At 40.3% G+C, this 23,418-nt stretch overlaps 1 protein-coding gene across 2 annotated transcripts in view; it reads left to right on the forward strand.

Annotated features, from left to right (window-relative positions):
- Nucleotides 1-21,506, forward strand: part of TTLL12 (tubulin tyrosine ligase like 12) — a 35,160-nt gene extending 13,654 nt beyond the window's left edge. For both annotated transcript variants that reach the window (XM_075051861.1, XM_075051862.1), the window contains 11 exons: nucleotides 2,696-2,855; nucleotides 3,497-3,630; nucleotides 6,770-6,846; nucleotides 12,911-13,027; nucleotides 13,135-13,329; nucleotides 14,965-15,076; nucleotides 15,918-16,069; nucleotides 16,154-16,235; nucleotides 16,607-16,675; nucleotides 18,886-19,024; nucleotides 20,967-21,506. In XM_075051861.1, the coding sequence (XP_074907962.1) occupies nucleotides 2,696-2,855; nucleotides 3,497-3,630; nucleotides 6,770-6,846; nucleotides 12,911-13,027; nucleotides 13,135-13,329; nucleotides 14,965-15,076; nucleotides 15,918-16,069; nucleotides 16,154-16,235; nucleotides 16,607-16,675; nucleotides 18,886-19,024; nucleotides 20,967-21,118 (1,389 nt within the window). In that variant the 3' untranslated portion in view covers nucleotides 21,119-21,506. The remainder of the gene's footprint in view (nucleotides 1-2,695; nucleotides 2,856-3,496; nucleotides 3,631-6,769; nucleotides 6,847-12,910; nucleotides 13,028-13,134; nucleotides 13,330-14,964; nucleotides 15,077-15,917; nucleotides 16,070-16,153; nucleotides 16,236-16,606; nucleotides 16,676-18,885; nucleotides 19,025-20,966) is intronic.
- The last annotated feature ends 1,912 nt before the right edge of the window (nucleotides 21,507-23,418 follow it).

Consider the following 23,418-nt stretch of genomic DNA (forward strand, 5'->3'; position numbering starts at 1 on the left):
CTCATAGTGAAGGAAAGAACCTCTCATGAATCAACTGTCTCACAAAAAAGTGTGTGTCTCAGCTGTGCTCACAGTTTTCCTTACCTGTGTAGAGTGCTTTACATATCGGGGATATATCTACACTGTCAGATAACTTAACTTCCTGGTTTGTATTTGGCAACTGATTGGCTGTACTATGTAAATATTAGCTCACCCTCAGGTGAGAACCAACTAGCTTCGAGATGGAGCCTAAGTTTCTTGGCATAGCTTACTCCAAGGACTGCTACTTTTAGGTAGTGTGGATAAGACCACACCACGTTTGGTCCCTCTGGCCTACGTAGTCCTTCAGCACTGTACCAGCAGGTTTTGAGTCTTCAAACACCCTCAAGTGCATATGTGCCATTTATGGGGAAATACAACCCTCGGGGTTCAGTTAAAAACTTTTATAGGGGCTGCAGTGTACCTCCTAGGCTATTGTGAGTATTTTGGATTAAAGAGAAGACAGGCAAATTCTTCAGGACAAGCCCTGTGCAGAATGGGCAGGGCTAACTCTGAGCAGTGTGAACACGACCAACCTGCAGCTCTGTATTGCTTTTGTGCGGCAAGGTTTTGGTAGCGGGGGTGGGGGTGGGTTACAGGGGTGGCTTCTGTAAGAAGCTGCTGGAAGCTTCCCCTGTGTTCGAGAGAGAGCGAGCCCATACCAGCCAGCTCTGAGATGGACCCGCTGCCGGCCAAGGCCGAGCCAATCAGTGATAGTGGTAACGCCTGTGTGATAACATTTTTAAGAAGGAAAAAAAGTTGGGAGAGTGAGAAACAGCTGCCGGAGAGAGGAGTGAGAACATGTAAGAGAAACAAGCCTGCGGACACCAAGGTCAGTGAAGAAGGAGGGGGAGGAGATGCTCCAGGCGCCGGAGCGAAGATTCCCCTGCAGCCCGTGGTGAAGACCCTGGTGAGGCAGGCTGTACCCCTGCAGTCCAGGGAGGTCCACGGTGGAGCAGATCTCCACCTGCAGCCTGTGGAGGACCCCATGCCGGAGCAGGTGGGTGCCCGAAGGAGGCTGTGACCCCATGGGAACCCTGCGCTGGAGCAGGCTCCTGGCAGGACCTGCGGATCTGTGGAGAGAGGAGCCCACGGAGCAGGTTTTCTGGCAGGACTTGTGACCCCGTGGGGGACCCGCACTGGAGCAGTGTGCTCCTGAAGGACTGCACACCGTGGAAAGGACCCATGCTGGAGCAGTTCGTGAAGAACTGCAGCCCGTGGGAATGGCCCACGTTGGAGAAGTTCGTGGAGGACTGTCTCCCGTGGGTGGGACCCCACGCTGGAGCAGGAGAAGAGTGTGATGAGCCCTCACCCTGAGGAGGTGAAGCGGCAGAAAATAACGTGTGATGACCGTAAACCCCATCCCTGTCCCCCTGTGCCGCTGGGGGGGGCTTGGTGGAGAAATCCGGGAGTGAAGTTGTGCCCAGGAAGAAGGGAGGGGTGGGGGGAAGGTGTTCTGAGATTTCGTTTTATTTCTCATTACCTCACTCTGGTTGATTTGTAATAAATTGAGCTAATTTTCCCTAAGCTGAGTCTGTTTTGCCCATGACGGTAATTAGTGAATGATCTCTCCTGTCCTTATCTCGACCCGCAAGCTTTTTGTTATATTTTCCTCTCCCCTGTCCAGCTGAGGATGGGGGAGTGATAGAATGGCTTTGGTGGGCACCTGGCGTTTAGCCAGGGTCAACCCATCACAAGCTCTTAACTCAGGGGCTTGAGGTTGTTCCCTGGAGTGGACACCTTTATCAATTAAGGTATCAGCTTAGCTCACAGTAGTATCAGACCTGAAAAATCCCTGAAAAAGGGATTAGTTGTGACTGCTTTCTTTTTTTCTTAGTGTTTTTGGTTTGTGTTTTTTTTCTTTAAATAAAAGGGAGATCTGAACAGTATCTCTCCATCTTCCTATCCTATGTCCTTGTTTCCCATCTTCTTGTTATGAATGGCTTGTGAGTCAGGTGGAATTATTTGTTTTACCACTTGAAAAGTGCTTTCCTGGAAGACAGTTAATTCAACTTGTGGCTGAATTTGTCTTCTATTCCCCTTTCTGGCCTTGGGCTGCTTGAATACCTTAAGCCTAATCTCTGTGCCTCCATTTCTGCATCTGTAAAAGGGTGACAGTAGTGCTAGCCAGCAATTTAAGGTTTATTCATTCATTTAGCATTTTATCATGACCAGTGTTGCAGGAGGGGATAGTTTGGTGATGCAGCCTCAACACTCTTAGAGCCAGCTCTTGTTGCAGGGGCAGTTCTGGTCTCGTTTACTCTTAAGCTGTAAACTTCCAGCTCGTCCTTGTAGTGAACTGGTTCTGATAGAAACTGCAGGAAAACTAACCCTACCAAAAAAAACCAAACAGCATTCTGCTGGTTTAGCTCCCTGAACTGGCTAGTTTGGTAGAGGGGAAGCAGGTCTGGTAAGCAATAGCAGTAGCATAACAAAGAGGATGGGACTGTGCAGTTGAGATGGAAACAGGCTGTTCCCAGCAGTGGCTGGATGCTAGGCTGGCTTAGCCTCAGAGTTGTAGGGATGGAAGTGTTACTTTGTACCTAGCACCTGCTCACAGTCTTGGCTAGAGTAGGAAACAGAGAAATGGTGTAGGGGGTGCTGCCAGGGCCTTCTGTCTTGCAGTGCTTTTTTACCAGTTGATATGTGCAGGATGTCTCACTCTTTAATTGTACAGACTGCAGAGGAGAAGGTTCCTGTCTGGTACATCATGGATGAATTTGGATCACGCATTCAGCATTCAGATCAGCCTACTTTTGCAACAGCGCCTCTGTTTTATATGCCTCAACAAATTGCTTACACTGTTCTCTGGCCTTTGAGAGACCTTGAAACTGGTGGTAAGTGTGTGTCTGAGTATATATATTTTTTTTTTTTAAGCTCACAATAGAAGACAGGCCATATTCTTACAAATCATTGAGCACTTCACAGTAGAACAAATATTTTAAGACCAAAATGATGGCATACTTGTAATGCTATCAAATTTAAAAGTTCTCTGCCTGATAATTCTGTAATTTATGTGAGGCCTTTATCAGTCCAAAAATGTCGCTGAAGTTTTATTGACAGAGAACTTAAATCTTGCATCACTGTCTTAGTGAAACTACTGATTCAGTCATCTGAGAGTTTAATAAAATTTCCTTAAAAGTCTGTTTGTAGCTTTGAGTCAGAAATTCAAGTACTGGAAGTTGGGAAATGCCAGGCCAAAGATTTACTCCTGTAATCATGGTTGGGGGCCACCTTATGCCCCCATCGTGTGGAGGAGATAAGTGTCCAACTCTCTTGACTAATAGTTTCAGACTAATTTTTGCATCCTAAACAATACGCTTTTTAATGTAGTTCTTTATTTATCTATGATTTTATATTTAAATAACAGAAGTTGTGGTGTTAACTGTTCAACTGTCATATATGTGATATGCCATGAGGAAGATGTTCAGTGGAGAATGAAAGGCAGTTTCAAGCGTTTCTCCTTGTTTTGCTGCAGACGAAGTGACTCGTGATTATGCTTATGGGGAAACAGATCGCTTGATCAGGAAGTGTGTTTTGTTACCATGGGTGCCTACTGAAGTGTTGGATGTCAACTGTTATACACCAGAGCCATCAGATGAGCATTACCAGGTATAACATTGCAAGAATTCTGATTTTGCTGCTTCTTAGGCTTAAAGATTGATTCAGAGTATAGCTATTAAATTAAAAAAAAATTATTTCAAAGAAAGCATGGTGAGAGAAGAAATCTCGCATATAATATTTAACTGTTTAAAAACTGAAGCAACACAAATGAGTTCTAATATGTTACTGCAGTATTGTGTAACTTTTTTTTTTTTTAAGCATGCTACAATGTACTTCATATGGAGGTACCCATCTCCCAGTTAGATATTTGATACATTGTCTAATAGGCTTACCAATTGGATTTATTATGGTAGCACTTCTGGCTGGTCTTGAATTACAGAAATATTTTAGGAGTGGTTATGTTTTTCAGCCTGGCTACTCATTTAATGTCATGGTTTAGAACCATTAAATGTTGGAGCAGAGACATCTTTAATTTGATAGCACTGTTACAAAGTACTTGTCTGTTTTGTTTTGAGCTCTCCTTTCTACTAAGGTTTGTGATATTTTAAGGATGTGAAATGTTTGGAATCTCCTTTTCAAGAGTGAAGTCTGCATGAGATTCCTTTTTAAGAAAAATGAAGAAACTTCATGCCTATGAGGATGCTGTAGTTGCCACTAATCGCAATCAAAATGCAGCTTTGAAGATGAATTTGTACCCCAACTATCTGTTTCTTATGGTAGAGAATAGGCAGAAACTGCTGGATCCATATTGTTATTAACAATATCTAGTCAGAAATGAAGTTAACCCGCTTCTGCGAAGTAAAGGTATACACTCAGAATAACTGGGCTGTCTTGTAACCTAAGTCAGATTGGTTGGTTGGGATTTTGCATTTTTGGAACAGGTATAGATGTACTTTGCATTTACAGATGAGGAACAACAATGCACCCACAGTTTATGTCTTACAGGTGTTCTCTTGGCAAGCCTGGATCTCAGATAAGGCAATTTTTTGCATGTGTTTTAATTCTGTTTTGGGATGATCAGGTTAACTTAAAGAACTGTGTGGCAAATGGGCAAACAGTATCCTCCTTTACTACCCCACCTTAAAAACATCTTCTCAAAATACCCTTTTTTTTTCTTTACTGTGCCTCTGCCACTCAGCTATTGAGAAGAGGTGACAGCAAAATATCAGTGCTAGAACCAACCAACAGAGCTTTCTTTTACTCTAGAATGTTTAGCTGTAGATTAAAGTCTTAACTGGTGACAGACCAGTGAAGAATAGCTTAGGGCATAGCACATCCTTAAACACCAAAAGGGAGATAGCTAGAAAGAGATACCATGTTGCTGTGACACTTCTAAATTCCCCTATTTTCACATAAGCAGAGCTGTGTACTGAAAAAAGTACAGTCAACTTCAGAGATCTGTTTAAAGCATTAATATGTGAGCCAGCAGTTTTGCAGGGAAATAAAATTGTGTGAAAATGCTTCTAAATGTTTATGCAAGTCATACTGTTTCAAAATTGTTTGCTGCTATCACTGTACAATTTCTGCAACTGCTTTACTACTATGTGCAAATAATCATTTGTTGTTAAATGGGCTGTGTTGTTGGTTTTTACTGTAGCTAAGGATGTTATATTTCTTATTCTAATTTTCCTTTAAATAAACCTGAAGGCTTCAGTATTCTATTTAAAAGAATCACAGAGCTGTTGCAGCAACATTGTTGCTTAACTTTTACCTGTTTTTTTGTTCTGTTACCTGATTTTGGTCTCCAACACAGACCGCAAAGGCTGTAACTTAAATGGTACTATGGGTAATGATTGGGCAATGATTGCAGAAACCAGTGTCAGGGGAGGTAGCTTCTAATGAAGTGTCTGGGATGGAAGAAGTATCCCTTAGAGGGGCTAGAGTAGTTGATGTTCTGCAACAGCTCCCTGCATTCAAGTTGAGAAAAGACAGTAATGAATCCTCTGGTACTGTTCTGAGAATTGTAGTCTTCTCTTAAAAGTACAGGCGCCCTTCCTATTTTTAGGTGACTGCAGGAATTATTTTGTATTTGTACTGTCCAGTCTATTTTAGAAGGTGATGTCTGACATCTTTGATTGTGTTTGTGGTTTTGTTTATGCTTTCCAATTATGTATGATTGTATTCCTTATAACAGCCTTAAAGGTAAAAAGGTATGTCTATGGCTGGACAGACATTTCACCACTGCAACTTGTGAGGACAGCCTGCAGCAGCTGGAACTGTTGTGGAACAGCAGCTACTTTGTTTTCTCAAGATGCACTTCTCCCATCCCAAGAGTTTCTGTGAGCTACTTCCTTTGGCAGGGTATCAGCAACAATCCAAATGTATATTTCCTTTTATCAGTCAGAGGTGTTGTAAAAGATGGAGTAAGATTTTTCAAGCATGTTTACTGCTGAAGACTGCAAAAAGCCTTTTGCTCATTTTTACAGGAGCAGAATTAGGTTCCAGCCTCCTGTAATGTTTTTAGTTATCTGTAACAAAACATCATGGCTAAATGGTCAATCTTCCATTTTGTTGGAAATACAGTAACTTTGTCTTTTATTGCATATGATCATCTGTGATTTGATATTTTGTTTAATGCTTAGGAGAAACAGGAATTTCTCAGCGTGCTTTGACAGTGTTGATAAGCTCTGGTCTTGAAGCCATGTTTCTTGTTCCTTTTTTACTAATAGCCTCTTACTTCTGATTCCCTTCTGCCTCTGCTCTTGTACTGATTTTTTTTTTTTCTGAGCAGCATATTACACAACATAATATATTTCTCAAAATGCAGCTTTGGTAGAATTCAGTTGTGCTGAAGACAACAGACCAATGAGACATGCAGATGGACTGTCATTTTTACGGTGACTAGAAATGCACCAGTATACATATATTTAAATACTTACATGGAGATAAGGAATTGCAGAAAATTATCTGTAAAGATTTACAATTTCAGAAAATTTCAACAGGCTATTGCTAATAAAACACTTGGATGAACATTGAGTCATACAGAATACTTTACCTGTAGCTTCTCCGTAAAGATTATGTTGTTTTTCAATCACTTCTTTTATAAACCTGATTATGCACACTTTGAAACTCAGTTTGGTCTAAGCTGCTGTTCATATCCGCTGAATATTGTGGAATTTGACCTAAGGCTGCTCAGTTATTCTGCCTAGTATTAACTTTTTGTGGGACTTTTTTGTTTGTTTTTTAGGCTATTTTAGCAGAAAACAAGGAAAAACTGCCTATAGCGATAAACCCACCAGTTTATGACAAAGACAAAGTTTTCAAGTACGTATTTGCAAACAAAATGCTTCTTACCAAGGTTCAGATTAATAATTGCGATGTGCTGAGGCTGAACAGCATTTTCCAGCCTTGAACAATAGAGGCAAGTTGAAGGTGTGTTTATATGTAGCCATTTGCTTAAGGTTCTGACTTACTAGTTTTTCTTGTTGGACTCTTCAGAGTAAATGGATTGTCATGGAATTTCTAAAAATAAATTTAGATTTTTTTTTAAATAAGTGCCACCTTCTGGGTGAAAGAAAAGTTGCATAATGTTGTAACGCTGTTTTCACTAAGTAGCATAACTAAAGTATACAAGAAAGACTAAAGACTTCTGCATTATAGTTTGTACGTCCATAGGGTGTACACGTGCTTCTCTGTGCTCGGTGAATATAACACTCTTCCCCTTCTTGAGATGAGATTGCCAAACGGGAGTCTTGTCAAAACCTGGGATGTTTTAAATTGGATATGTGCCTTACTACAAAAATGGAGTGTATGGTGTGAAACTATTTCAGAAGAAAGCTGGAAGAACATTGTAAAGAGAAGGGATTTTTGTGAGCAAAAAGTGGTGCTGCATGGCTAGACTGCGTTATTACTAGTTTTATTCCAGAAAAACATACTATTACATAGCATGTGCTGCGAGTTGCACTGTAGGGTGTTTGGAGTCTGACACTGGGATCTGAATTCTTTTTTGCAATATTTTACTTAAGGCATGAGGTTGGGCTAAAACATATTGGGTAGGTATACTCACACTCCAGCTTCTTGTGTTGAGGGGACTTGTTATTCACTAGATCAACTTTACTTGAGAAGAACTACTGAAAATCAAAGTCACTTTGAGTTGAGAGGCATTTGTTAACTTGCTCAGTGATAGTCTAGATTTCATTATGCAATTGAAATCTCTGGTTATAGGACTCTGAGGATAAGCTGAAGCTATTTTTTTTAATCCAGTGTACTTGCCTCTATTTCACATAAGGGAGTCAAAGGTAGATGCATTCTAATAGAGATGGAAAGAAACACTGAGGATGTTGGGAAATGTCGACTTACTTTTCACTGCTACCTCTTTATTTTACATCTCATATTTCAGGTGAATGGCATTCATATCAGGGTGGGAAGGAGGAGGGAAAACACATGCCAGATCCTTCCTGCTCTGCTTCTAAGGAATGTCATCAACACCCTGGCTATGTACTCCTAAGGGTTTTCCTCTCTTCTTTATCCAGTTCTTGTCTGGAGAGGAGAAAAGAGAGCAGCTTGTCCTCCAGAGGCCAAGATGTTCTGAATTTCATCTACTAAAGTTCCTTCAGGAACTAGGGTAACATCTCAGAATCCAGATGATTTAGTGAGAGCTGCAGTCTTCCAGTGCTCTCGGCCTCTTTCAAGGCTTTAAAGGTTTTAAGGCTGCCACCATTGACAGGCAGATGGGAATGTATGAAGCTGAGTAGATGTAGCCTCTTAACGTGTATGCTCTGCCTTGAGTATTGCCACTGGTTTAGGGGACTCAGAAGAAATTAAATGTATGAGGTTGCAAAGTTTAGAACCTGAGACATTCTTAGTCATCTTGTTTCCAAGTAGAGCTAAGATAAAGGGAAAATGAAATGAATGTTTAACCTGAATCCTGAAAAGCAGGCAAGCAAGTACATGTAGTTTGATATAGCAAAATTATAGGTTCAAGTAGGTCTTGTAGCATTAATAGTAACTGCTGCCCTAGGGAGATTGTTCTATCCAGCTGTGCTGATTGCTGGCTTGAAAAAAAGGTGGATAAAAGAACTAAATGTTTCAAAGACAAAATTCATATGAAAAGACATTCTAGTTTGTGTTGAGCTTGATTATCTCTTTTTCTCTTGATCTTCTCTTTCATGTTTCTCTTCAGCTACATCAGTCTTTTTTTAAAGATGCCCAAAGAGCTGTTATGAGACAGCAACTCTGTTTTGACCGATTTTTGTCAGCTCTGTGCTTTGGGAGTTGATTCTCATAACTGCTTCTTAGGTTTAAATGCTTTGAGTAAATTAAGTAACATCTAACATGTTTTATCTTATTTGCACAATTTGCACAATTCCACTGAATAATATCTTCTTTAACCCAAGACTTTATAGCATCCCTACTAGGAATTCTGTATGACAAGATTAAAAAAAAAAAAATCATTCAGGAAGTATAGTTAGCTGACTTCATTAGTTCAGTGTGTCATTGATATTGGAACGAAAGGTCCAAAATAGGTTGGCTAATACCACAGTATTGCAGTGTAGAAGTTCTGTCATCTGTGAAACCCAGAACAGGACTTGGTGCATTTCTTATCTGTCTGTATTTTTATGTACATATGTGGATGTGTATTATCAGAGTAGACATTGGAATATGTACCAACTTATTTAACTAAACACAAGGGAATACCATAGAAGATCCTATGTGCTCCTCAGATAATGACAAAGGAATTGCCCAGTAGTTGTAAGGTGCCTGCCGTTATAGTTTGTGTTCTTCAGTGCAGAGGTCTGATTTTTTTTCAAATGTATGCATTAATACTGGATATACTAAAGTACCTAAGGGAATCTGACTGCTAAACTAAACTCAGTGATAGATGTTGGCAGTGAAATACATTAATTTTATATAGTGTTTCTATGAAATCTTCATTCTTGAAATTAAATCATCTGCCTTCCCTGAACCTTTGACTGTCCCAAGATTTTTATGGTAAAAGGATTGTGTGTAGAATGGATGGAGTAACTTAAACTTGGAACAAGTAGAATGGCCTTATTTCCCCTCTAATCTTAACTTCCATCAACTTATTTCAGTGGTCTTCCTGCACTTAGCAAAGATAAGATTGAGCCCCCCTGTTTCTTTTGTGCTGCATTTTTGTGTTTTCTATAAGCAAGTCTTAAAATACATAATCCAGAGTGCTCTGGCACATTAATTTCTTAGTGAGACTTCAGCATTAAGAAAGTAAGCTTTTTATTGTTAATGTGAGTAGGAGCTCTGTGAAATCTTGTCTATAGCTGTAAGTGACTGGGAAAATAAAAAGGTCTAATAGTCTTTGATATCTATATGTTATAGAAGATACCACTGTCTTCTGTACATCTATTAAGGCAGCTCAGTGTTGTAGTGGGAAATTTTTGAAAGAGAAGTATTCCTTTGTTAGGAAGGGGTTTCTTAGTACTTAACTGGGGGAAAAAGAGTACCAGAATCTTTCTTTAAGCCTGCTGTTCGGAGTGAGTGAATGCGAGTCACTACTTGTATTTCTGTGTGGTGTAGAGCTTATGTAGAGTACTTAAGTGAATTAACGCTAGGAGCAATGGATTTTTGGATGTGCAAGAGGAGGTGACCCATCTCTCAGTTGAATGCCTGATTTGTGTAAAGAACAATCCTGCTCTTCAGCTGAGAAAAGTAGCTGGCGCCCAGCCAGCAGTGAGAGTTTATTACTAAATTATTTATTTGGAAACATGGAATAAAAAGGGGGTGGAGGGGAGGGAACCTCTGACTGATTAAATGATGTCTAGGGAAGGGTGTGGAATAAGATTTATTGGAGTTACCAGATGCTGCTAGGCTCTCCAGGTGTTCTTCCATGCTGTGTAAGGCCAAATGCCTTGGCCTCAGGCCTTTGTTACAGCAGCATTTTTAATATCATTGCCTCTTTCTGACTGGAGTAAGGGAGTTTGCCACAAGGGTTATGTTTTTGTTTGGCCTTAAGCACTGATTAATCTGTTTTAACACCATAGATTATAGTTCAGCCTCATTGTTACCCCAGTTGGAAGAACTGTTGTGAGAACCATCAGTTGATGAACCAGAGATTTCAAAGGTATTTGCTGTAACTGCAACTGGAGGGGAGGGAAACCTTACTCTTATGACTCCCAGAGATCCCCTACTGAGTTACTTCCACCAATTTCAGTAAAAACCTTTTTTTTTTTTTTGAACTTTACCTGTAAGTGCATGCAAGGTCTCTGGTAGTTCATATGCAAAGGAGTCCTATCTGTGACTCTTCATAGCTCTAGCGTAACACTAATTTTGAACCAAGGTTTCACTTCTGTCCTGGGGAAAGCAACTGTAACTGGACTGTTTTTGCAGATAACTAACCAAGTGGTTGTACAGCTTTAGCCCAACTATAACTGTAGCTGTACCCTAAATATGTAACATTATGCAAGTTTTATCCAACCACATTGTTTTTCAGAATGAGTGTACCAAACTCTACACTTGACTATGTTACTTTTGCCCTTTTTCCTGAGCTGGAAACCAGATACTGCTCACGTATTCCGGAGCAGAAGCCAGGAATCCTGAAAGCCAGCATTCCAGCACTCTGCCACGAAAAAATTGTGCAATATGTTGGCAAAATATTTCCATACCATGCTAAAGGGGCTTAATCACAAGAATGAAAAAAAAAAACAAACTAAACTATTGCTGCTCCCATTTATTGAGTGGATTTAATAACCAGTATAGATCCATTGTGTAGATGTGATGATCCTCTTGCTACTAAGACCTATTAGCTAGGTTTACGTAGGACTAGTGTCTTTGTGGAATAATAACTTGTATTGTAGGGTGTAAGTGACTGATCTGGGACTATATGAGCAACTTATCCTAGTATTTGTGCTACATGTGTTCCTACATGCATATTTGTGTGATGTCGGATGCTTCAGACTTTGCTACAGCATTATAAGGCCTTTTATCTTCAGGTCACCACTTTGATTTCCTTTTGCTTCAGCAAGGACTAAAAGTTGCTCCAAACCACAACACTTCTATATGAAATGGGTTTGGCAGAACTTGTACTGGATCCACTACATCAAATTTGGTATTGTACTTTCCCCTAATGTGCAGACTTATAAGGTGAAGCCACATGTTGCAGAAAGAAATGCTAGTGGGGTTGTATGAAGATACTGTGGTCTTTTGCAACAATGGGGAAAGATCAGTGACTTCTTTCAACAGGGATGCTAGGCTGACTCTTCATCTACAGTGAAGTCACCTCTCTTAGTCTTAGACTCCAGCATAAATAGTATAACCATCGTATGTCACATGTGGAGCTATGCAAAACATCTTGCATCCTTTTCTTTTTAAAGAATATATTTCCCTCTGTGACTGGGCTATTTTTACAGTTCATCATTTCAGAGAAGTCTCTCTCAGGGGAATATATCTTCCAATTGGTTAGTAGCAGAGGAGGAGAGGAAAGTTACACAACTGATAAGAATAGGTCTGGAGAGGAGGAAGAATATAGTGGTTTCTCGTGGAAAAAATTAGCTGTTGCTTAGTCTGTTTAAATGTCCCCTTACCATGAGAACTGTTTTCTATGTCAGTCTTGCTTTTTGAGTCATCATGCTGAATTCCTAATTAAGTGACCTCACTTCAAGCTGTAAAATCATCAAAATAACCTATATTGCTATCTGCTTATTTTAGCGTGTCAGATAGCCAAGTCACTGGTTTTATTTGAGAGGGGAATTTCCGAAGATATGCCACATATTACCTCATTCTTTGTTATATTCTGTAATGTGTATCAGGTTTGGGTTGGGTTTTGGTGTGGTTTTTTAATGGGGCTGGGTGGGGGTTTGTATTAAACCTCAAAGTTGTGTATACTTCCTGCGCATATGTGACGTACATACTTTCATATGTTTTGATTGTTTGGAAATGTCTCTATGTATGTGAAATTCTGAACAAATGAAAATAGTCTTCTGAAGCTACCAAGTTAAACTGACAAGATTTCCTATTAATTTCTCATGGATGACAGCAGGTTGATTTTTAGAGCTCTTCCAGCAGTGAAGGCGTTTACAAGGTCTCTCATTCAGGGATTTCTCATGTAGAATAGTGAATTCATGTTACTGCTTCTCTCTCAGGGACTTAGTCATTGTCTTCTGAATTGCTATTTTTGTTAAGTTGTAGGAGCTAAACTATCTTTGAGATTTCTGTCTCAAAATACAGTATTTTTAATCTGTCCCATTTCGATTTAAAATGTTTCTGTGAATTAAGAAGAGATAGTCACAGATGGCGTGTATTCGTAAAGCATAATGCTTGTAGAAAACCAAGCTTAAAACTTTTTTCTGTTCAAGCAGGAGTTGACCAGTTTCGGAAACCAAACTGACGTTTTTCTTCATATGCCTTTTTCTTCTTCTAGGGTTTTCACAGACATTCAGCAAGTCCTCAACAACCTGACACATCCCCGTTTTGTATTCACAGACAACGAGGGAAAAGCAGACATCCTCTACAACTTCGCACACTTCAAAGATTATAGGTTGCAATTGTTCCCCTGATAATACAAATTCTTTATTTGCTATAAAAACTGTTCCCAATGGCCTTCCCAACCTTCCTCCTTCACCCAACAACTTATCTATTTTGTAGGAAGCTAAGTGAGGAAAGGCCTGAGGTAATGCTGAATCAATTTCCATGTGAGAACCTTCTGACCGTCAAAGACTGCCTGGCATCCATTTCTAGACGAGCTGGAGGACCAGATGGGCCAAGATGGTTGCCTCGTACTTTTAACCTCCAAACAGAATTGCCTCAGTTCGTCAGCTACTTTCAGCAACGTGACAGAAGGTGGCTTGTGTTTCTACTTCCTTACATTTTGTGCTTTCTTGATTCCACGTTCCTCAAAGACCAGTAGCCTGCATTTTGGGCTTGACAGCTCTTATGCTACCATGAGTTTGCTCTTGCTGTGCTTATGTTCAAGTGGATTTTACCTGGAAAGTGTGAGCTTTTTAGGTATTTTCTTTAATGTAAGAATAGTTAAGCAATGCATTTTAAAACACAGAAATTTCACCATCATTTGAATACAGATTTGAAGGCTGTTGCTTTTTGACTAGTCAAGATCTTACCTCTTATATTTAATGGATATACAAAGGAACAAAATGCGTTTGCAACAAATGTTTTGGGTTTGTTTTTTTTTCCAGGGGACCAGTAGCAGTTGTTCTTGCACTTAAGCCAGAGTGGAAGATGTTTAGAGTTAATGTACTTGGGTTCTGTAAGATTGTGAAAGTAAAATTGAGTTTTAGTGTTAGCCTAAAGCAGTTCTGGAGCTTTAGGGTTTTAAATCCACACTCTTTCTACTGCTGCAGCTGCCTCAGAGTGGATGGAAACTAAGATTTTCGTTTGGTGAGAGAGCGAGCATTGCATACTGCTAGTGGAATAACCTCTTCTGCCTAGCATGGAGTATTCTGATTGAAAGGTTGCTTCTTTGGTGATGCTTGCTTATGGTGCCACCTGCCAGGCGTTTCATTTGGCTGTTCTTTGCTCTACACATTCTGTTATTGACTGGCATGACCAGGAGAGAGCGCTCATTCATGTATCCCTAGCGTGTGGTGTTTTAATTCCTTTTTAATATCAAGGATTGACAGTGAATGCAATATGTATGTAGGGAGTGGGAAGGAAGGGATAGGAATTTTCAAATAAATAACAGACCCTCTTAAGTTAACATGGCTAACTTCAGCTCAGTTTATGCTGTCTGTCATGAAGCTCAAGAATTTTCTGAGGATGCTTTAATAGATTGAGAGAAGGAAGGCATCAAGTGTCACCCTGCCCTTACTCAGAAAGATACGTTGAAAGACCAGCATTTTGCCTATTGTCCTCAAGGATAGTTGAAAGAATTTGCCCCTTGAGGTGACTAGGTACTAAAAAGTGAGAAGATGTTGGTGTGCTTTCATTTTGTTGCAAAACGAACCATTGAGATATTGTGTGATTTCTTCCCAAAGGGATGAGTTATGGTTTCATTTAATGTGAATGGTTTGGAGGTGTTATTAGGGAATCAACTTGGAAAATTGCACGATACCCTGCCAGAGTGTTCTCAGGCTCCTGGCAGAATGATTTCCACACCATGACTGTTCCTGCACGCATGTTCCTGATGATGCTGTCCTGTTGATGGGTTGTTTTCCCCTTTTGAAGGAGTCAGGTGCAGAAGAAGAAAATAAACAGTGAGAGCATGCTAGGCCCTAACTGAAAAGATCAGTGAAAGCTAGCACTGCCTTTTCTCTCCTTTACACCTAAGGCCTGCCACTCCCAGCCGTCAGTCAAAAGTCCTTACTTCTTGCACTGTAGCCCACAAGTTTATAAAGTATTTATTCAGGGGAGTACAAGATCAGTTCAAGTGGATGTTCAGACAGATGAATGAGGTGGATACTTACGGGTGTTGGCTTCTCTCCCTCCCTCCCTCCCTCCCTCTCTCCCTCTCTCTCTCAGAGGAGAAGACAACCACTGGATATGCAAACCGTGGAACTTGGCCAGAAGTCTGGATACCCACATCACCAACAGTCTTAACAATATCATCAGGCATAGGGAAAGCAGCCCAAAGGTTAGAGACCATGGTTTTGAATGTGATTTAAAGGGGAGAGATTAAAATACTGCTTCATAAAAGGAGGGCTAAAAATACAAAGGAGGAAATTAATTTTCTTCAAAATTCATACGCTGGCCAGAAGCGTACGGTTTCAATCATTCAGAATTGATTCAGATTCAAATCAGTCGGCTCTGTTTGTTGCAGTGATGAACTCAGAGCCTGGTGTTTTCTTACTTAAAAAATAAAACTTGCCCTGACAGTAATGAATACGCCAGTGTGGTGCTGCTTTAACGCTAATCCTCAGACTGGCAGATGAACACACATTAGATGCAGTTAGCGCTGGTCATAAATTTTGGAACATTATTGCTTCTGTCCCCTGGTTGATCGTTATTGCTGATCCACAGCTCTGCTCAGTGGCACAAAGTGCTGTCTTTGCCAACAATAAATGAATCATGGAGCTCTTTTATAGGGAGTGTGCAATATGCAGTCATACCTCAGTGTCACTTCAGCTTTATTTCTGTTGATATGTGGACTGCATATATTTTCTGGAATGCAGAAATGCACAAAGAATTGCTTCACATTTCTAGTTCTAAACAACAATGTCACCAAAATTATAAATAAAATTAATTTTGTGATTTTTTTTTTTTTAATGAGTACCTTCTGGCTTCCCACTTTCCCCACCCAGATGTCAGAGTTTGATAAAAGGTACCTATTTGCATAACAACATTGATATTTGTGCACATTTCTGAAGAAAAACTGAAATGCATGCAAGGATACCTTAAATCATCGAGATCCGTTGACACTTTGTTTTCATTTCAGTTGAATTATATTTACTGTGAGTGTTTTTGCTTTGTTGTAGGTAGTGTGCAAATATATTGAGAATCCAGTCTTGTTTCACCGAGAAGATGTGGGGATGGTTAAATTTGATATCCGTTATGTTGTATTGCTGCGGTCTGTAAAACCACTCAAGCTGTATATCTATGATGTATTTTGGCTGCGCTTTTCAAATCGGTAATTATGTTCCCCTCGTTAGTGTGGAGTGGCTTAGAATTATATCTGATAACTTGGAAACTAAGGAGTTGTTTTATTCTTTAGGGCATTTTCACTTGATGACTTGGATGACTATGAGAAGCATTTCACAGTCATGAATTATGCTCCCGGTGTAACATTAAAACAGGTAAGCAAACAGTCCAAAACACTCCCTCACCTTTCTGTCAAATATTTTCCTAGACTCTTTCCCCTCTTTCCCCCCAGTCATACATGATTATGTAAGGTAATACAAACCTACATCCTGAATATAACCCACACTGATAGAGACCAGTAAAAAAATGATTAAAATGGGAGCTAGTCATTGACAAAGACTTTAGTGTGATCTTTTATAACAAGAAATGCTGTAACAAGGAAGGTGTTCAGGAACTGTCTAATGCCCCAGTTCTCTACCTGGGTTTGTATGACTGGCAAAAAATATTTCGTGTTCCATTCTCTTGTCATCTGATTGCTCAGTCATTCCCAACCAAAACAGTCTTTGATGTTGCTAAACTGTTTTAGGTACACTGTGAAGAATTTATTCCTCTGTTTGAAAAACAATATCCTGAATATCCTTGGGCAACAGTACAAGTAAGTCAGCAATTTATCTTTCTCATGTAAATGTTAATGTATCTTTTTTTTTTTTTTTTTTACTCGGCAAACTAGCTTTTCCAAACGTGTTGGGTTGTTTGGTTTTTTTTCTTATTGGACATACTTCATGTGTATCAGTTCCACAAAGGGCGTCAAACATTAACCTTTACTTTAGAAGCATTTCTTAACTTAGCGTAATTCCCCCTCACACATTTTGTTGCTAGCATTTGAGAATTTTATTTCATGATTACGCTATGAGAATTCTTTATATTTGACTTAGTAATAAAGCCAGTCCTGACTACTCTCAGGATCCTGGGACCAGGATCTTTTTTCTTGCGAGTTCCATCTTTTTTGCAGAAGGTTGCCAATAATCTAAGCCCATGGTTGTGAAAGATTTGGTATTTCATGCAAAAAGGCAGGGAAGTCCAGAATATAAAGTGTGCTAATCACTACAGGTGTTGCTCATATGACTGTGGAAAAGTTGTTTTCAAAGCCTTCACTACTCTTCAGGAGAATATTAACTCTGATTCTGAAAAGCTGAACCACTGAGATATTCAGTCTCTTGCTTCCTTTGTTCCAAATGGCTTCACAAGATAAGGAGGTGTCAGAACAAGTAGGAAACTAAGGTAAATTGGAGATTACAGTATATAGTAATCTCAGTGGAATGGCATCACAGGTTTTGATTTATCTTTTTTAAGCAGAGCTGTCAGTCTAAAGATCTCCTTGTACACTTTCAGGTCAGCTTGCTGTGCAGTGCACTGGAGCTCACTCACAATACAAGGATGTGCCCAGCTGTGCCCAAGTGGCTTATAGAAATAAGGACTGCCCCTGCTCCAGGTGTAATATGCTTGAAGGGTTATGCTGCCAGATTGGATGGTGCAGAGGCTGCATTTGTGTACTGTGGCATATTTAAAAGAAAACAAGTTAGGCTGGTCTTCTCTCTTTTCCTAAAGAGCCCTCCTCCACCAACGTAGTATCTCTGAGCTAGTAAGTTAGAAACCCTGTTTGCCTTTGAGTCTACAATGCAGAATTTCCAGCTGCTGACCCAGCTTCTCTGTGTTAGCGAGCTGGCCAGAGCCCTGTCCCTGGTCATTGCATTGATGACTTTTCACAAGAAAACAGCTCCAAATACTATAGTTCCATAAAATATGCAGGAAGGCGGATGAGGGCCACCTTACTGACTTTTTTTTTTTTTTTTGCCTGTAGTTCATGCTTGAAAGAAAAAGCTGAATGTGAAGATGTGGTTCAGAAACATGCAAAAAACTTAATTGTTGCATTCTTCCATATTTATCAGGAGCTAGAAGATGCAGAATGAACGGTAGCTGAGCATTTATATGTGCATATGTTTTCAAAAGTGAATAAATTACCCAACTGTGGGTTGATTTCCATAAATTAATTTACATCAGTTTTAAGTAGAACCTCATATCCAATCAGTGATTCTCAGAGTATGACAGGTTTTGCAGCATTAGGTTTAAAATAGTCTGGAAGAGACTACAAGGAGTGAAAAGAGAGATGTCAAAATATGTGCTGTAGGTTACCCAAAGTAGTACTGTGTGCAGAATAGGAAGTATTACACCATCTTTTCATTTGCAGAACAAATGGTTCACTGCATTATAAACTCAATGCTAAAATTCACACCTGTATGTTCTTTCTATTTCACTTTCACACTGGATATCTGACTGTTTCTCAAAATACAAACGTAGTATGTTCTTAAAATCTCCATGTCCCCACTACCCTTTTTAGAGGGGTGTTAAGTGGGTAGAAGATTTTTCATTGCAGAACAACACAAAACAAAGCAAAATACAACTTAATAGGCAGGAAAAAGTTAGAACTTCACAGTTGTACTGCTGGCATTTACAGAACTCACCTGGATTTTCTTTTCCCTTTCCTCTACACATAAGTGGAATACTCTACATAATGCCTGAGAAGGGGGGTAATTCTAATATTAAATGCCCTATTTTCAGGATTTCTGTAGTACTGATTTGGTCCCCAGAAGAAGTCCATGGATATTGCTGGGTGGTCGGCACTGTCACTGTGTTGTCTTTAGGTATCAATGTGCATTTTGAAGCTGATACTGTGCAGAGTTTCATCAGTTGGCTAGTTAATTTATACAAACTCTTTAAAAAGCTGTATGAGTGAAGTGATTAAAAATACGTTTATTGCTTTTATGGAACCTCACTTCTCATTCAGAGACCTTTTTCTCTTACTAGGCAAATATTTTTAAGGCATTTGCTGAATTGTTCCAAGTTGCTTCAGCTAAACCTGCACCTCTTGGCATCTGTGACTATCCGCCATCAAGAGCCATATATGCCGTTGACTTGATGCTTAAATGGGACACCAGCAGAGATGGTGAGAAGCTCATTTCTTTGAATGTTGAATTCTTTATATTTGTGGACATTTTCAGAAATTTCTTCTGTCTGAACTCTTACTGTTTTTCAAGCAGTGTGAGCTGTGTGCTCTGTGCCTTCCACTGACATCAAAGCATATCTGGAGTTGCAGATCTGTGGGGTTAGCATCTGCCATGCTGGTTAACAGGAATGATGGGGGAGCTGTTAACTGTGCTTGATTGAGTCCTTGCTTCTCTTGTGTCCCTGCTGCTGCTGTTCTCTGTTTTAAAAACAAACAAACAAAAATGCAAACCACCACACGCATAAAAAAAAAACCAACCATGCAGCAGTCTAGTCACTCTGACAGCAGCAAGTTTTCTTTACCATTTATGGTGAGAGAATGTCTGAAATACCTGTCTCTCTATGAAAGCCTTAAAGAGACACCTTACTATCTGTGGTTTCCAGGCTTGGACCAGTGTCTTCAATGCACAGTTACTTACTAAAGCAGGGAAGGGACCACATTCATCACTTCAGTGCTGTTGATATCCTCAGGACTGTCACTCAGTTGTTGCCAAGTCTCTGCAAGAACGCATATGTGAGGGTGCTTCATGTTAGTGACACAGCATGGCTAACTACCTGGAGCCTTTCTTCCAGCCAGTTGTGGAGGACTGGTAACAAAATTTGCCAAACAGGGTGAATTCTTTATTATCTCACCAGGAGGCTCAAAAATGTTCTGTAAGCATGCCCAACCCAGACGCGTGTCTCTTGTAGGTAGAAATGCAGCAGGGGCACCAAAACAAAAAGGACTAACAGGGGAGTATTAAACAGAACTGAGTGTACTCTTCTTGTGCCATTGTGGTCCCTGGGACACAGGAGAAATTAATTGCCTGTGCCCAGGTTTGCTGGAGGAGTGATTAGATGTTGTATATGTTCGGTGGGTGCCCCTAGCCCCCTGCTGCAGTGGCTGATTCTGTAAATATTGAATAACTTTGATGGAGGGAAATGATTGGGAAACAGGAGGTGTAGAATTGAGCCTTTACTGTTCAGATCAGGTGGAGCAAGGGTTTGAATTTGGGTGTGCTACATCCATGTTGAATGCTCTTTCAGCTGTCCCAGAGTTGTCTTGAATGGGAGAGGCAAAGCAACTCACTAGTATTACTAGCTTGAGGAAGACTATTGCAGTAAAAGGACCAACCTCATGTTACAGCCCTGGCTGAACATGAGCTGCGTGGGTGCCTAGGCTTTTGAAGATGGGGGTGTGGGTACGAAAGTCACAGCTGTGATGCTGTAGGCAGCCTGTGGACAAACAGATTAGTTGCTTCTGTGCAGAGCAGAGTATGGTTGACCTATGCATCAGAAGCCTGTACCCTCACTTACAATCTCAACACCAGAAAGGAAATAAATTCCTTGGTTTCTGTTTGCACAGAATGCATTTGACTCTGAACTGTACTGATTAAGTTTTAAGAGAAAATTTAACCTCCTGACTTCCTTCTAGGAGTGAGATGAAGTGGCAGGTGGGAGTGTCTGGAGAATAAAGGAACAGGACTGCTAGAACTAGAAAGGTAGATATCCAAGAGCTTTAAGAAAGGAAGGTTTGTGCTGAAAAGTGAAAGGAGAAGCAGCGTTTTCTGGAAGATGTTTCAGACTGTCAAGCAAGACAGCTGTATTGGGGAGATCCTATTGAATTGCAGCAAATTCTCATTCTAAAGGAGTCATTGAATTAGCACTGTGATTACAGAATCTGTTGGATAATTGTCTTCTGGATAATGATGGTAGAACAGACCTCTGTCCCTCCAAAAAAACCAAACCCACTGAAATAAAAACACTGTACTGGCTTGCCAGCTTGGGTCATAAGATGGCTTTTTCCAGTCATTTTCTATAATCTCTGGCTTGAAGACAGGTAGTGATTTAGGATCTCTATAGAGCCTTGTATTAAGAGGCAATGTTTGTGTTGTCCTTTACAGGGAAAGGAATTATGCAGCCTCAGATCCTGGAGGTGAACTTTAATCCTGACTGTGATAGAGCCTGCAGATACCACCCTACCTTTTTTAATGATGTCTTCAGCACCCTGTTTCTAGATGAAACGGACAGCTGCCATGTGACATGCATTGTCTAGCCACAGGAGGCTTGACTCTATTATTTCCTTCCCAGATATGCTTAACAGCAAGATTTATATTTCAGTTCTATGAGCTGCTGATGCAACTATTTTCCTATACTGGTAACCCAGGGAAAAAAAATTCATATCAGAAGAATATGCATATACTATATACTGTATTGATAATCATTTTGTCTGCATTTTCCTTGTCTTGCTTAGTTCTATAAATCATCGGTTTGTGTTGACCAAATGTCTTGTTTATTGAATATGGGAGACCTCAAAATAGGACAGTAACTGGAGCAATTGACTTGTTTTTCAGGTAGCCTGATTGCTTGCTTGCTGGGAAACATTGCACAAGTTCCCCATGTCAACATTAAAACTATAATTTACTGAATCATATTGGAGTTTGTATATCTCTTTCTTAATCTTTGCCTCTTATTCAAAGATCTAAAATGTCTGATGGGAAAATAATATGGTATTTCAGTGCAATGAACTACTAGGGTAGTGAGAGTAACGATTTGGTGGCTCTTCCCCTTTTTCTTGTTTAAAAAAAGGCAAACAAAACCCACAACATTTAGGAACCCTATACTGCTGGCTGTCATCCTTAGCCTGCCCCTTAAAGAAACTAGAGTTTTTCAGAAGTGGTCAGGCAGGAATTGAGAAGGATGCAATGTCTAGAGCAGCACAGGAAAGCAGGAGCAGCCTGAAGGAATGAAAGGGATCTGGGAAACTCTGCCAGAAGCCCAAACAATCTTTGGACTTCAAAGTTTAGGGCTTAAGATAGAGGTATTTGAGAGTGGGGTGTCAGTTTGAAATTTCTTATTCCTAATCTCTTGTCCCTTCTCACATCAGGGTAACTGGCTGAAACTTAGCAATTTTAGGCTGTATTTATGTTGCTTTGTATGCATGTACAAGTTGCGAACATTCTGCTGTCTGTCATGAAGTATACATTATGTGGGTAGTATTTTTTTAAGCTAGTTGCAGCAATCAGGATCTGTTTGAGAGCGAAGTACACTTAGAAAATTCTGTAAGTGTTCTAAACCTTGCTTCAAGCTTTGCAAATATGCAACGTTATCCCTCATAATTGGGAAGGCATAGGGATATTTTAGACTCTATCAGGCTGGTCTGCAGAAACCGACTTCTTCCCACTGACTAGGACATAGGCTGGAGAAATAAACCATCTGTGTCTTATGAAAATTCAGTCACTGCACAGGTGGGGCAGAAGGGAGAGCTGGATTGCACAGCCAGAAGTGGTGCTGACAGCTGTATTGGTCTCCTCAGGAGTCAGTACTCTTTTGGACTCCTTGCTTAAATTTGATTAAAGAAACATGGTGAAGTGCTTAACACAGATGGTGTGACTACTTCTGATGCAGTGAAAAAGTTTATCTCTGATACAGAATATAGTAACGGGTGCTCAAGACTGGACATAAGGGGACATGCAGTGCTGCTCAGTGGATGTATTTGTGACTTGTAGGAGAGCAAAAGGCACTCTCTGCCTTCAGAGTACCTGAAAACATGTAACAAAATGCCTGTGGATCTAGAGTAAAGGGCAAGGTTTCCCTCATCATAAAGGGAAAAGTGATGTCACACTTAGCAAACCAGAATGATGACTTCAAAAAAAGTAAGATTTGTGCAGTGGGACCATAAGCTGTGAGCAAAAATAGTCTGCTGTTGTGCTCTTGGACAAAAGAGATGGTTTTATCTTACGGGAAGCAACTGGTTGAACTAAGCATCCCAGATCTTACTACATCAGCTACCATAACCCTGAAGAGGAGAAACCCTGGTTTCTATTTCTAAGCAGCTAAAGCGAGAAGGTGCAGGTAGGAGACACTAGTAGCCACGGTGTATGTACTGCCCCCCTGGGCAACAGACCCACCCGTGGCCTGGCTGCTGGCTCTGCTGTCAAGGTCTAGTGGTGAACTGGCATCACACTGAGGGTCCAGGTAGAGTATGTTAGTGCTGTTTGGCCAGTGCTGCTGGTGATGCCTCAGAGGTGTGTGCAGGGGGTTGCTGAATATTTGGGTCCTCTCAGTTTCTGTCCAGGTGCTCTGAATTTCCTGTTTTGTCTTGCCCATTGCAATGGTGAGAAGAGATGAAGGGGCTATCTTTGAGGCTATAACATCCTGCTGCCTTCAGTATTTTTCTGCTCAGAACATTTTAAAAATAGAGGGACAAGGTTAATAAGTTTACATGTAGTTTAATGCATTTAGCTGACACTAGATTGTACAGTTCTTCAAAGTAGGAAGGCACAAATTGTGAAAAAGATGTTGTCTTAAACATTTCCAGAGTACAATGACCAGAAGATAAGTATCTGGCAGCTG

The sequence above is a fragment of the Buteo buteo genome, chromosome 19 (genome assembly GCF_964188355.1).
Source record: "Buteo buteo chromosome 19, bButBut1.hap1.1, whole genome shotgun sequence".
Taxonomy (NCBI): domain Eukaryota; kingdom Metazoa; phylum Chordata; class Aves; order Accipitriformes; family Accipitridae; genus Buteo; species Buteo buteo.